The sequence below is a fragment of the Capra hircus genome, assembly GCF_001704415.2.
Source record: "Capra hircus breed San Clemente chromosome X unlocalized genomic scaffold, ASM170441v1, whole genome shotgun sequence".
NCBI lineage: Eukaryota > Metazoa > Chordata > Mammalia > Artiodactyla > Bovidae > Capra > Capra hircus.
This window is the reverse complement of record NW_017189516.1, coordinates 53,532,985-53,546,698: the sequence shown is the minus strand read 5'-3', so window position 1 is coordinate 53,546,698 and position 13,714 is coordinate 53,532,985. Positions and strand designations below refer to the sequence as shown.

The 13,714-nt window shown below is 40.5% G+C and overlaps 1 protein-coding gene across 2 annotated transcripts in view; it reads left to right on the top strand.

Annotated features, from left to right (window-relative positions):
• The window catches only part of CTPS2 (CTP synthase 2), a 109,627-nt gene extending 102,553 nt beyond the window's left edge, over nucleotides 1-7,074 (top strand). The window contains exons 18-19 of one of the 2 annotated variants that reach the window (XM_018043919.1): nucleotides 5,412-5,522; nucleotides 6,846-7,074. In XM_018043919.1, coding sequence (XP_017899408.1) covers nucleotides 5,412-5,481 — 70 coding nt within the window. In that variant the 3' untranslated portion in view covers nucleotides 5,482-5,522; nucleotides 6,846-7,074. The remainder of the gene's footprint in view (nucleotides 1-5,411; nucleotides 5,523-6,845) is intronic. The other variant, XM_018043920.1, reaches the window with a different exon arrangement.
• Nucleotides 7,075-13,714: the final 6,640 nt, after the last annotated feature.

Sequence of the window (13,714 nt, the reverse complement as noted above, 5' to 3'; positions counted from 1 at the left end):
AAAGTTTTGGAAAATGGGATATTCATATGTTCTCAAAGTATCACCTCAGTTTTTATTAATTACAGAAGCTTGTCTTTTGAACTGAACACCTCATACCCAATTTTCCAAGTTGCATGATGCTCCTACTGTTGATGGCTGCACACTTTAGCATCTACTCAATGCGCCACATGTGCTGGAGCTCACACCACCCCAGCAATGGTGCTGGGCACAAGAGAATCAAGGACTAGTCCAATAAGAACACATGCCCTGTTCTGGGGAACTTATCGGGTAGCTTAATGCTTCTCTACATTTTGAGGCTGACGGATCACCTTCCAAGAAAGTGATGAAAGCTGTGGACCCACTTCCTGTAAAAGGGCACACACATAGCGATTGGAACATCATTTCCCAGTATTCATATCCCAGAAACCTCCAATCCATCAGTATTCTTCTAAGAGTCTCCTCAGATACAGGCCCTCAGCTAAGATGGTGTTTATAAAAAGGGGATGGCAATAGTACCCACTTCACAAGGTAGTAACGAAGAGTGCATTTTTTTCTAAATGGAAAGCACTTAGCACAGTGCCTGGTCTATGGTAGGAAATTAAATGGGAATTATTATTGTGCTATTATTATTATTATTAATCTCTTGCTGCTGAAAAGCCTCCTACCTGGTCTCCATGCCTCCACCTTTCCTCTTCTCAATCCACCTTCTGCTGGCAATCTGGTGGAAGGCAGTCTGTAGCCTGTTAGGATGCTGCTGCTGCTGCTGCTAAGTTGCTTCAGTTGTGTCCAACTCTGTGCGATTCCATAGATGGCACCCACTAGGCTCCTCTGTCCCTGGGATTCTCCAGGCAAGATGCTGGTTCCCCAAATGGTTACTGATGATGGCCATTAGAGGTGGGCGTGGCCTCTCCGCTGATGAGATGTACATTTCTCCCTCTAAGGCATCCTTATCCCACTTGGGGTGATTCTTTCTCTTTGACTAGGAGAATAAGATACTCCTTTTCTCCTGTGTGAATCTAATGTGCATTTTCCAGCACTGTTTTAAACTTGGAATCACCTTGCTTTTTATTTTAACTTTTGGTCTGCATGGTTGATGTTGCCAGGGACCATTCTTGCCATATAAGGTGCAAATATTTTATTTTTGTGGGGATAGTATGGACAAACAGAGCAGGTGCTATGGGTTCATTTTCTGGATATGCCACTTCCTGGGTAATTTTTTTCCAAGTCCCCACTCCTAAACCTCAGGATCTTCATCCTTTAGGGTTGCTGTGAAGAACAGTTGAGATGGTGCTTTGTAAACTTTCAACTGATATAAAAATACTATTTTCCCCCCATGTTACATTTCAAGCAAAAGTGAACTGGAAAAGAAGATTCTTTTTTGCTTTCTTTTTCAACAGCTTTTTCAAACATCTTAAAAAACAGCTCCCCTGCTTATTGTTGGATTCCAAAACCGTACCTTGAGACTGTTTCTTGTAAAGTACTGCTGATAAGCAACATTTGAGTATGCCTTCCCTAAGGGATTAAATGTTGCTGAAAAGGTGCTCTTTATTGATCGTGATCCACTGCCCGCTGATGATGCGGTGTCAGCCAGGGATGGAGTTAATACTGATAGAGACTACTGTGCTTTTAATGTCCTGCCAGGGTTGTGCTCTACCATTTACTATTCAATGCAAGACTCATTCAAAACATATTAAGTTATTCATTCTGTTGCTCTTATATTTTATGGCTTCCAGGGGCTCTTTGAGAAGGAAGTAAGTATAGTGATAACAACGCTTTGGGGAAAACTGTGTGCATGGCAACCTGTTTTAAAACATGCTTTCTCTACATGAAATAGATTTTGATATAAAGTATTATAGGAATTTATGCATGCTGGGGATCTTAAGTATGCTATTAGAATTTTTTAATTCCAACTACCTCTTTTTTTTACTGGAGAAGAAATGGTCTAACAGCCACCTCAAGGTAGCAAAGAAGGTGGACTATGTGAGGCAGTGCTCTACCGTTGCCCTGGTGCCTCGGAATATGTTTTCTTCTATTAGGACTTTATTAGGAACCAAGAGTCTTTGACAAACAAACTTGACTATGACAAGCCTTTCGTTTGTCAAAGAACAACATGGCAGTAGACCATGGCAGTCAAGTCTTGTAAGTTGAGCCAGTGTTGAAGGATGGCAAGTCCTGTGTGTTGCCGCTGGTGATTTTGATTTTGTCTTGGAAATAGTACAGTAAACAGCTTTTTAAAAAAGAGTACTTCCATTGTTTGGAGGGTACTTGCATGCATGAAGGAGATTTGCTGTGATTTTGACTGTATATAGCCAGACCTTACAAAAACCTTTCTTAGTGAGTGACAAGACGAACCATTGCATGATGATTATGGTTTGTTTTTGCTAAAATCATTATTCATTTGTTCTAAATCAGTGCTATCCAACAGAACTTTTTTTGCAGTGGTGAAAATGTTCTATAATCTGCACTGTCCTTATGATTATGTCAATTTTAATCTCTATTTTAATTCTAGCATTGGCAAAGTTTTTATATATTTGTGTGCTAAGTTGCCTCAGTCATGTCCAACTCTTTGTGACCCTATGGACTGTAGTCTGCCAGGCTCCTTTGTCCATGGGATTCTCCAGGCAAGAATACTGGAGTGGGTTGCCATGCCCTCCTCCAGGGGATCTTCCTGACCCAGGGATCGAACCCATGTCTCTTATGTCTCCTGCATTACAGGTGGATTGTTTACCACTGAGCCACTGGGGAAGCCCGATATATATATATATATATATAGGTTTCTTATATTATACATAGAAGTGTAATGTTTGAAACTAGAAATAAAGAATGCTTTTACCTTAAAAAGAAAATCTGCACTGTCCAGTATCACAGTCACCAACTACACATGCCTGTTGAGCACTTGAAGTATGGCTCAGTGTATACACATGAGGAATGGAATTTTAAATTTTATTTGGTTTTAGTTGATTTAAATTCAGATAGCTACTGTGGCTTGTGGCTGCCATATTGGACAGTGCAGGTTTAAAACTGTTTGCTCCTCAAATGTAACAAGACTCACATGAACAGTTCCGTATTCTGTGGCCTTTCAAAAATTTAACATGTAAGAGCCTAATATCTAATAACTCTCCCCACTGAGAAGTGTGTGTGTGTGTGTATACAGAGATTATTTAAAGAGATAGGTTAGTCTTAAGATAGAGCTGAGATGTCTTGAACTAAGTGAAAATATCCCCAGAGAAGTATATCTTATGACTTAAGTCTACTCTGTTTGAAACAGAAATGAAGCCCTAAGTCTTACACGGCACAGATTTTATTACATTTTCAGGAGCTGTTGCTGTTCTGCATGCAGAATTGTGTTTCTAGCACTTGTGTTTTGCTGGCACATGACTTGCCATAAAATCAGCACGCTTAGCAGTATTGAATATTTTGAGAATTTTGTTCTTGAGTGTTGTGGTTTATTTGGTTGTTCTATCTCCGCCCCTGAACACATATGAAAAAACGAGTGAGCCCAGTCATTTGCCTTGGAGCTTCCCTTTGTTAGGCTTACCCTGTGCCATATTGATGCATTGGCAGAGTTTAGGGCTGATAGCCAGCAGACAGGAAATGAGAGCCATTAGGTTAGACCCACCCAAGTCCACTTGCTAAAGTGGGTAGGGAATTACTCTTGGTACAGGAAAATCATGCACTTGGCCATTTTCACTGCTTCTTTATATTTCCATAACTTTTTGAGAAATATCATGTTATAAACATATAACCCTCATACCAGCAATGGCTTATATTTTTGTGTAGCTTCAGAGTACATTTGTGCAGTCTCTTTTGGCCCTCATAACATTTTGGTGAGGTGGTATAGGTATCCTTACTAATTTTTTCTGGACTCTCAAGGGGTCAAGTGACCAGTCTGAAGGTACATAGCTAATAACTAGTACAACCAAGAGAGTGAGGGGTGAGATGTGGGCCCACCCCACTCTTTCCCGAGTTTAGCAGCAGGGAAGGAAGCTTGAACTACTTGAGAAAATGGAGTTCGTTTGGCCCTTTGGACCTTCTCACTTGTGGCATCAGGGTATACACCTTGTGGGCCCACTGTAGCACGCAGCTGAGACTTGAACTTGTGGCCTGGGTTAGCATGATATGGGGATTCTGGCCCTACCTCGAACAAGCTGTGTGCTTGGTGAATCACTTGAACATCTTTGACTTTCATTTCTTCTCGCATAGGAAGTTGAGTACGTCTTCCAAATCCCCTTTTGTTGCAGAGAACCAGAAGGGACTCTGTTTGTATAGTGAGAGTGCATGGATAAGGATATATCAACTTTTCTGGGTTCTTTTTTTGAAAAAATATTCTTTGGTTATTATGTGTTTTCTTTATTGAAAACCCTTTGATAACAGTAGAAGTGGTTTTCCTGTATTAAAATCTAACTAGGAGATATTTTCTACTTGATTGTTCATCTAACAAATCTTGTCTTTTCTGCCATTCTTGAGCTTTTTCTTTGTCTTCTCCATACTGTAGCCCCACCCTCCCCCTTTCCAGTATTTTGTCCAGAAGTCAGGGAGGAGAGTGAGGTTATCTGTTATGATTTTTGTTTATGTATTTATTGATATTTACTGAATATGCTTAGCGTAAATCTTTGTTTTCTAGCCTGTCAGCATAAGGTTTCTCCAATTGCTTCCTTTCCTTTCTTTTAAAAAAAGTGAATTTTGAACTATTATGGAATTCAAACTTCTGTTGCTATAAGTCAGCAAAAACCTTGGCCAAGGCTAGGAGTAGCTCAGGCATAAAACACTTAGGTCCTGGCAAAGCCATCTTCATAGATCAGTAGAGCTCTTGAGGTTGATTAGCCTGCTGGTTTACCTGGAACCAAGCAAGAACCTTGAAGTTCTTTTTTGTTTTATAAACAAGTTGTCAAAGTGAGCCTGTGGCTTCAAGTCAAAGTACAATTGTAGGCCTATCTCGTGGAGAAGCTTTATTTCTACAGAAACCCAAGATGGCGGCATCTATGTCAAGACTGAATACTACATGTAACTCGACGTAGTTGGAGCAACACATAAAGTTTCTAATTTGAAAACAGCAAAATTGTACAAATTATTTCTCAAACCCTTGGACCTATGAGAATGCTTATTGAAATGGAAAACTTCCATGCTGTTGGCCTATATTAGTGGTCTTCAGAAGGTTATACATTTCAGCCTAAATTGAAATGCTTTTATAATTTTTCTAAGTAAAGTACTTCCAATTTAAAATAAAAGCAAAAATCAATTCCTCTGACAAAAGGAGACCATTGGTTATGGTTGAATTGATGTCTTCCTGGAGTGACTAAGTAGTAGTATTAGAATACTCCTTAGCATTTTCTCTGAGTGGGGGGTAATTATGGAAAGTGTTTGGGATCATAAATAGAATAATTGTGCAAAACTTTTTACATTTTGCTGAATCAGTTCATCTTTTGCTCTAGTGACAGATACAGTGATGCCAGTGATGACAGCTTTTCAGAGCCAAGGTTAGCTGAGTTGGAAATCAGCTGAAACTGACCCATGACTTGGAATCACCAGGACAACCTGAGAGGGTGAGGTGGAACCTTGAAGTTCTTGTTTGTTTTATAGACAAGTTGTCATCTTGGTGCAGAAGGGCGCATCACAGGACTCATCTCACAGGATCCCGGGATGCTCCTGTTTGACTGGCATAGTGAGCAGAACAAACTTGACAGCTGATTATGCTTCTGGTATCTGGAACAGCCCTGAGAAAGCTAGTAGTTAGGAATGGGCACAAGGCCAGGAATAAGGATATCTGAGCATCTATAAATGGATACATGGAGACTGTGGTGGTTAGAGTTATAAGAGTGTAGCTGAGGGGTCAGCAAACTTGTACTGTAAAGGACCAGACAGAAAGTGTTTTCAGCTTTTCAGGCCCTGCAGTGCCTTGGAGATGGAGAGCAGGCTTGGACATCCACGCATAAATAGGCAGGGCTATGTCCCAATAAAACTTTATTTCCAAACACAGTGTGTTGATCCATGATCTAGGTCACTCATGAAAAAGCAGATTTCCTTAAATTTGTAGAAAATAAAATAGTGTTTTCTTTCTTTGTGGGGAGATGTCAGAGACTGGCTTAGCTTCCAAGGGCAGCTTATATCCCTCACAGCTCCTGGAGGTTTTATTAGAGAAGGTAGCAGCCTGGCTGGCTTTATTCCATTCACACTCCCAGGCTGATGCTGCTTGGACATCCCTAGGGGTAGGACAGGACTTAAATTGTTCCTGCTCTTTAGTAGTTCAGTTCAGTTCAGTCGTTCAGTTGTGTCCAACTCTTAGTGACCCCATGGACTGCAGCACGGCAGGCCTCCCTGTCCATCACCAACTCCTGGCACTTGCTCAAACTCATGTCCATCGAGTCAGTGATGCCGTCCAACCATCTCATTCTCTGTCATCCCCTTCTCCTACCGCCTTCAATCTTCACAGCATCAGGGTGTTTTCAAATCAGTCAGTTCTTCGCATCAGGTTGCCAAAGTATTGGAGTTTCAGCTTCAGCATCAGTCCTTTTAATGAATATTCAGGACTGATTTCCTTTAGGATGGAATGGTTTGATCTCCTTGCAGTCCAAGAGACTCTCAAGAGTCTTTTCCAGCACCATAGCTCTTTAGTAGGGACAGCAGCTTTTGGAAAATTTGTAGAGAGTCAGTCGCTCCAGTATGATTTCTCTTCTTATGTCACTTAGGGGCAGAACATTGCTGTTCACCAGGGAAGGCACATCCAGGTTTGTTTAGGTTTACCTCAAACATGAAGCCTTTCAGAAGCAAACCAAAATGATGTAAAGATGAGTTGGAGGTACTTTAAAGACTTACATTATTCAGCTTCTGATGTGGCTAATATGTATATTCTTTTTTTTTTTTTCAAGGCTCTGAAGTAACTGAAGCCAAGATGAAGGAATTATCTGATGAAATCACCACACGTAGAATCACTCTGTTCTCCACCAAACATGGGATGTCCAGCCTCAAGGGGAATCTAATAATACGTACTTCAATAAACCAGAATCAAAGGGGTGGTTTTCTTTTTCCTCCAGAGCCGACCTTTGGTTCTTGCAAATTTCTTCAGCAGATTAAACATTTCCCAACCATCTCAATGGACAGAAAGTGTTTTGTTGTTTTGTCTGGCATATGGTGACGTCCAGGTAGTAAGGAAGGATCCAGGTAACTGAGGCTTCTCCAGGCTATATGGGAAGGCTGGCAGGGCACAGACAATGACTAGTTTTGAGTCAAAAATGAGTCTTTCTGTTACCTGGAATTCAGCCACAGATTTATATGTGGCCCAAGCTTATTTCAATTCCTCACTGTTTATTTCTACTAAAAAGTGAAATGAAACAGGTTCAAGACTAGGGTTGGTAAATAAGGCCCTGGCCTCAGGTATTGAATTTAAGGGAGCATAAAAAAATTCAGGAGTCAAGATCAGTATCACACACACACACACACACACACACACACACACACATTTAATTGAGCTGAAATTCACATGACATAAAATTAACCATTTCAAAGTGAACAATGCAATAGCGTTAGGTACATTCACAATGTTGTGCAACCACCACCTTTATCTGGTTCCAAAACATTTCCATTCCTCCAAAATAAATCCCCACACCCATTAGCAGTCACTGTCCATTCCTCCCTCCCAGCCCTCTGCAACTCCTTTCTATTTCTGTGGATTTGCCTATTCTGGATATTTCATATTAGTAGAATCATACAATATGTGGCCTTTTGTGTCTGGCCTCTTTCACTGAGCTTGATGTTTTTAAAGTTCATCCACAATGTAGCCCATGTCAGTTCTTTCTTCCTTTTTATGGCTGAATAGAATTTCCTGGTATGGATTAGACTACAATTTGTTTATCCAGTCATCCATTGATGGGCATTTGGGTTGTTTCTACCTTTTGTCTTTTGTGGATAGTGCTTCTGTGAATAGTCCTGTGTAAATAATTGTATTTGTTGTTGTTTTTGCCACACCGTGAGGTTTGTGGAATCGTAGTTCCCAGACTAGGGATCCAACCCAGGTCCTCGACAGTGAGCTCAGAGTCCTAACCACTGGACCACCACGGACGTTCTGTAAATAATTGAATATCTGTTTGTTTGGCTTTTTCTAAAGCTCTTTTGGTAAACAGTTATACCTAGGAGTGGAATTACATATGGTAATTCTATTTGACTTTTGGAGGAAGCATCAGTAGTATTTTAATGTAAGATTTTTTAAAAACCAAAACTCATTTTAAAAAATTCACAAAGAGCAAAATACCAGATTTTAAAACAAAGATAGGATCTAGCCCTGCATCTCCCTCACCTGCCCATCTCCGGCCGGCTGTACAACGTTCTTATCCAGTATGCTTCCTGATTTCCTTGTTGAATGTGCTTGCAGTGACAGTTGTTGCTTACATTTGAGCCTTCTGAAACTAATATAAATATTTTAACTGCTCACTTGAATTTTTTTTGTGGTTGTCTTTGGCCTTTAACTTTTTTCTCTTAATGCTGTAAAATATTATTTTGTGAACTGCTACAGAAAATTCATCTACCAAACATGCAGAAATGAAATGAATACTTCTGGTAAACAAAAATATTAAAGAGCTTTAGGGCGCCACTTGTGAAAATTACAGCTTGAAGATCACAAGAGGCTCCAAAGGAAAAGCCCACATGGAAGGTTAAAAGCTGGAATAGGTCTCCTAGAGAGAGGTACGTAAGCACTGAGGGGATTCTTGAACAGCACAAGGGGTAGTCGGGCTTCAATGGGAGTTTACAATTGTAATGATTATGACTTCTAAAATAACTTATAATAGAGTGCTTACGCTTTGGGCTAATGATGCATGTAAATAGGACCGGAAGGAAGGGCACTTAAAAACAGCAAACCTTTGGTGTTGCTACAGGAGATTTTCTCTTTTGGAGACAGTCGTTGAACTTGGAATCCAGTGAAGCGCAGAGAGGTGGTAGCATGCCTGCTTAGAATAGTGGAGCAGCCGTGGCCGTGAACACGTAGGATGTTATTATAACTCACTTATTTGGCAAATGAGTCCCCAGGATGAGTAACACCTGGTGTAGGCGCTGGGGGAAGTGAGGGGAAGCAGAATCTGCCCCCTGCGTATGTCTCTTTGGCAAAAGGATTATTTTAGGCTGACTTTAAAGAAACAGCACACAAGGAAAAGCTTTGAAAACTGAATAGAAGTTGCCCTTTTAAAGAGACATTTACGTTTATAAGGGAAACCTCCATGACTCTAAATCTCTGGAACCTCTTCTCAGTGGAGAAGGCAGTGACTTCAATCTGCATAACAACCTCACCCTGGATTCCTGGGCTTTGCCTCGTCACCTCCCCTAAGTGGCCTCTGCCACAACATCTTTTCTCTTTATCTGGAGATGGTAGCAAAGGTGATGGTTTGGGCTGTTTAGAAGTTACTCAGTTTTCCTGGGTCTCTTCCATGTCTACAGCAAGTATGTATGCTATTAAACTGAAACCAAGCAGGACCCTCCTGGATACCAAAGACTTTCCATGTCCTGTTTCTTGTGGAAAAAGGCTTCAGTGTCCTATGCTTTCCCTGGGTTCCAAAGAGTAGACTCGGTCAGTTGCTAATTAGTGGCAACAGTCAGTTCAGTTCAGTCGCTCAGTCGTGTCTGACTCTTTGTGACCCCATGGACTGCAGCACACCAGGCTTTCCTGTCCTTCACCAATTCCCGGAGCTTACTCAAACTCATGTCCACCAAGTCAGTGATGCTGTCCAGCCATCTCATCCTCTGTCATCCCTTTCTCCTCCTACCTTCAATCTTTCCCAGCATCAGGGTCTTTTCAAATGAGTCAGTTCTTTGCATCAGGTGGCCAAAGTATTGGAGTTTCAGCTTCAACATCAGTCCTTCCAATGAACATTCAGGACTGATTTCCTTTAGGATGGACTGGTTGGATCTCCTTGCAGTCCAAGGGACTCTCAAGAGTCTTCTCCAACACCACAGTTCAAAAGTATCAATTCTTCGTCACTCAGCTTTCTTTATAGTCCAACTCTCGCATCCATACATGACTACTGGAAAAACCATAGCCTTGACTAGATGGACCTTTGTTGGCAAAGTAATGTCTCTGCTTTTTAATATGCTGTCTAGATTGGTCATAGCTTTTCTTCCAAGGAGCAAGCATCTTTTAATTTCATGGCTGCAGTCACCATCTGGAGTGATTTTGGAGCTCCCCAAAATAAATATTGGGCAGCAATAGTTCAGTGATAATACAGAGCCCTAGTTCCTCTTCCAGGGATACATGACAATCTGATGCTTATCTTTGAATTGTTCTGCAGGAACTGAGGGCTTCCCTTGTGGCTCAGATGGTAAAGAATCCGCCTGCAATGCAGGAGACCTGGATTCGATCCCTGTGTCAGGAAAAACTAAGACCCTCACCCTAGTGATGGATGGTGACTAATTGTTGAGCAGAAGCAGATCGATTGTTGAGCACCCCAGATAGATTGAAACCAGGTTGATGATGTTGACTCCCAAAACATTACCCTGTTGCTGCCTCACAAACCAATCAGAGAACTGTGCATGAGCTGATCACGCATGCTTTTACCCCCTTTTGCCTTTGAAGACCTTATACCCTGGCCAGCCAGTAAGATGGATCTGAGATTAGCCTACATCTCCCATCTTCTCTGCTGGTGGCCTCTCAATCAATAAACCTTTCTCTGCTCCAAACTCCAACGTTTCAGTTTGTTTGGCCTCAGGAGACATATGCACACAGTCTTTGGTTCAACAACAGAATTTGTTTTTCTCCTGTTAATCTGTTACTACAGAAAGTTCTCAGTCAAGAACCTAGAAGGGTAGAGGCAAAATGATTTTTCTTCTCCTGCAGAAGCAACCTACCCTCTTGCACCAGACCTTTTCTTCAGGGAAGGCAGGCTTTACACAAATCTATAGGAAAATAAGCATTTAATTATAATTGTGATATGTTCAGGGAGCTATGAATGTTAAAGAATAAAGACAAAGACACTTACGGGAGAGTGTAAAATGGGACCCTCTGACAAACTAGTGAGCCAAGAAAGGCCTTTTGAGCAAAGCAGGTAAATGTTTTACACAAATTTGTGCTCATGGCCTTACAGTGCAAAAATAGTGGGCAGAGAGCTGCAAGATCCAGTCGGGGTGTGGTTTCCCAGACTGGCAGGCAGTTGGGTCAGCGGTAATAGTGTTTCACTGGTGTGGAACACCAGTGATCACCTGCTTGGTATCAGACCACACGTTTCCTTTATTGAAATTTGGATTGAACTGAAGCTGAAGGGACTCAGCTTCTTTGTTTTCTCCATAAGTTCTCTAGCTCCATTCCTAATTGTCAACGTTGGTTGCTGTATTTCTTACTTGGACTTTCTGTTTTGTTGTAGTAAAAAGTACCAGTTATATGCACATCTGTCCTCTGTTAAGGTCAGTGCCAGACATCGACACTCATCACAGTTTCCCCATAGAGTTGAAGTCCTGCACCCTGAAGATGCCATACAAAATGAGGGGAGGTACACAGAGACAGCCCCAGAAATCCAGAGTTTGTGAAATGTTGCCTGTGGGTTCTGTGTTAGTGTTTTGGGGGTTTGGTTGAATTTCTTGAATGGAGTAAGAAAGAGCTCAAGATCATATAGCAGCATTGTGTCTGGATCACTTTCTCCCTAGGCTGCCAAACCCTTCTGAGAGTCTCCCTTCTAACTCTTTCACTTGTGGATGGGAAAATGTAGGATTCTTTGAATCTGCAAAATAGAATCAAACTTGTACTCTTAGGGTCAGTGGTAAGGAAGTAGGCTCTATACTCATAATTAATCGAGTAGCATAGTCAGTACTAGCCAGAAAGTTAGCTCTGGGCAAGTAACCAGCCTCTCAGTTCTGAGGTAGGCTTTTCTTGAGTGATACCATTATTTCATTTGTGTTTACATTTGAATATGGGTTTATTAATAAGCCAAATATAATGAGCTTCTATTTTGCATATATCTCACTTCTTCTATTATCAATAATAATAGGTGAGCCATTTTGAAAAACAGCTCATGTGATTGTGACTCATACTGCCCTTGAACAAAGCAACTGGATTTCCATCTTAATTTGAATTTTGTTAAACATCAAGGTTTTTCACTGGTCTAGTAGACATCCTACCCTATTTCTACATAGGCTTTCCATGTGGGACATACAGATACTGATGGAAATACAAATTGAACTTTTTGAGCTGCTTTTTGCTATGTAGCTTTTGGTCTTTTAGGTTTATGCCCATGAATATCTCTAAAAGATAATGGCAGATTCTATGGGGCCCACTTTCTATCCCTAGAAGTTCTTTGGTATTACCTGCTTACTCTGAGAATACCAGTGCAAAGCTGGGGAATCTAGTTGGCACTGTTTGGTTATATAGTTCATTTATAGCCTTAATGCTAAGTTTTAAACTTCCCTTCTTTTTCTTGAACAGAAATTGTTTTAAAAATAGAATATTGCTTTAATTTTTTTCTGGGAGAGACTAGGATTTCAGACACTATGCTGGGAGTATTCTGAAGAGTTAGATAAAAGCCTATAACCTGGGGTTTGGGGCCAATGTCCCAGTAAACTAAACTTTTCCACACTGAATCACCCTTTCAGGGAGATCCTTTGAATTAGAGAATTCTCATCATGTGCCGCAGGCCAGGATGATGAAACTACTTGTTATAGTGGTCACTTCTGTAGAGAATTTAATGGTAAGCAGTCAATATGTAGTTAATTTAGATTATCTGCATTTCTGGAACAGCAATTTCTAAATTTACTTGCGCAAGTATATATTATTTTAGTGTCCAGTTTAAGAAGTATGGAGACTCGGAAGTAATTTTTAACCCAGAATATGACTTCTTTGTTGCCACCATTGATTCTTACCTGGAAGATTTCTGATAGGAGAGAGTTATTTGTCGCTTTTGAAACACTGTTACTTTCCTGGGTGAGTATCACAACTCTCTGATTTTATATAATAAACTAAATGCTTTTCTTCTGTTCCCCATTATCTTTATCTTTTTGTTCCAACATTCCTAGCATAATTCTTAGCTTGAGTTGGAGGGAGATTTGTTTTAACCTATTTAAGAATGAAAAAGTAAAGAATATGATTACACATTCTGTATTGTTCAAAGGAGACACTATCTAAAGCAGGTTTGTGGTGGGGGGGGTGGTAAACTGGCTAAATTCCACCTGTTTTTTAAATTAATGTTTTATTTACATGTAGTCATTCACCTTCCTTTACATATTATCTATGGTTGTTTTCAAGCTACTACAGCAGAGTTGAGTGGTTGCCACAGAGACCCACAAGCCTACAATATTTACTATCTGGCACTTTACAGAAAAAGTTTGTTGACTACTGATCTAAAAGGTACAAGGCAAGAAAAATTATTTACAAGTCTCCAGTGAAACCTAAACTTAAAAAATCCTTTTTCTACATAATGAAGATATTCTCTTAAAAAGATTATAAAAAAATTCTTGTTCCCTTCCCTGGAGACCATATTATCAGATGGTTCTGGGTTCTTTCAGAGGCATATCATGCAAAAATTCTTGTTTTACTATAATATTTAAGCAGCATTATTATTTCAGATGTGGTTATATTTCTCTAGTGAAAAAAATGAGTACAAAAAAGTGTACAAGGGAAAGGTCAATTTTTAGTTCAGTTTGTCACAGATACTGTGCACGCACTGTGTGCCCAACGCTGAATTCATGTGGCTGAGAATATGGAAAAACCTGTGATCTAGCTGGGTGCTTGAACCAAATCCTGATGCATGACTAGGAGTTGAGTAGATGC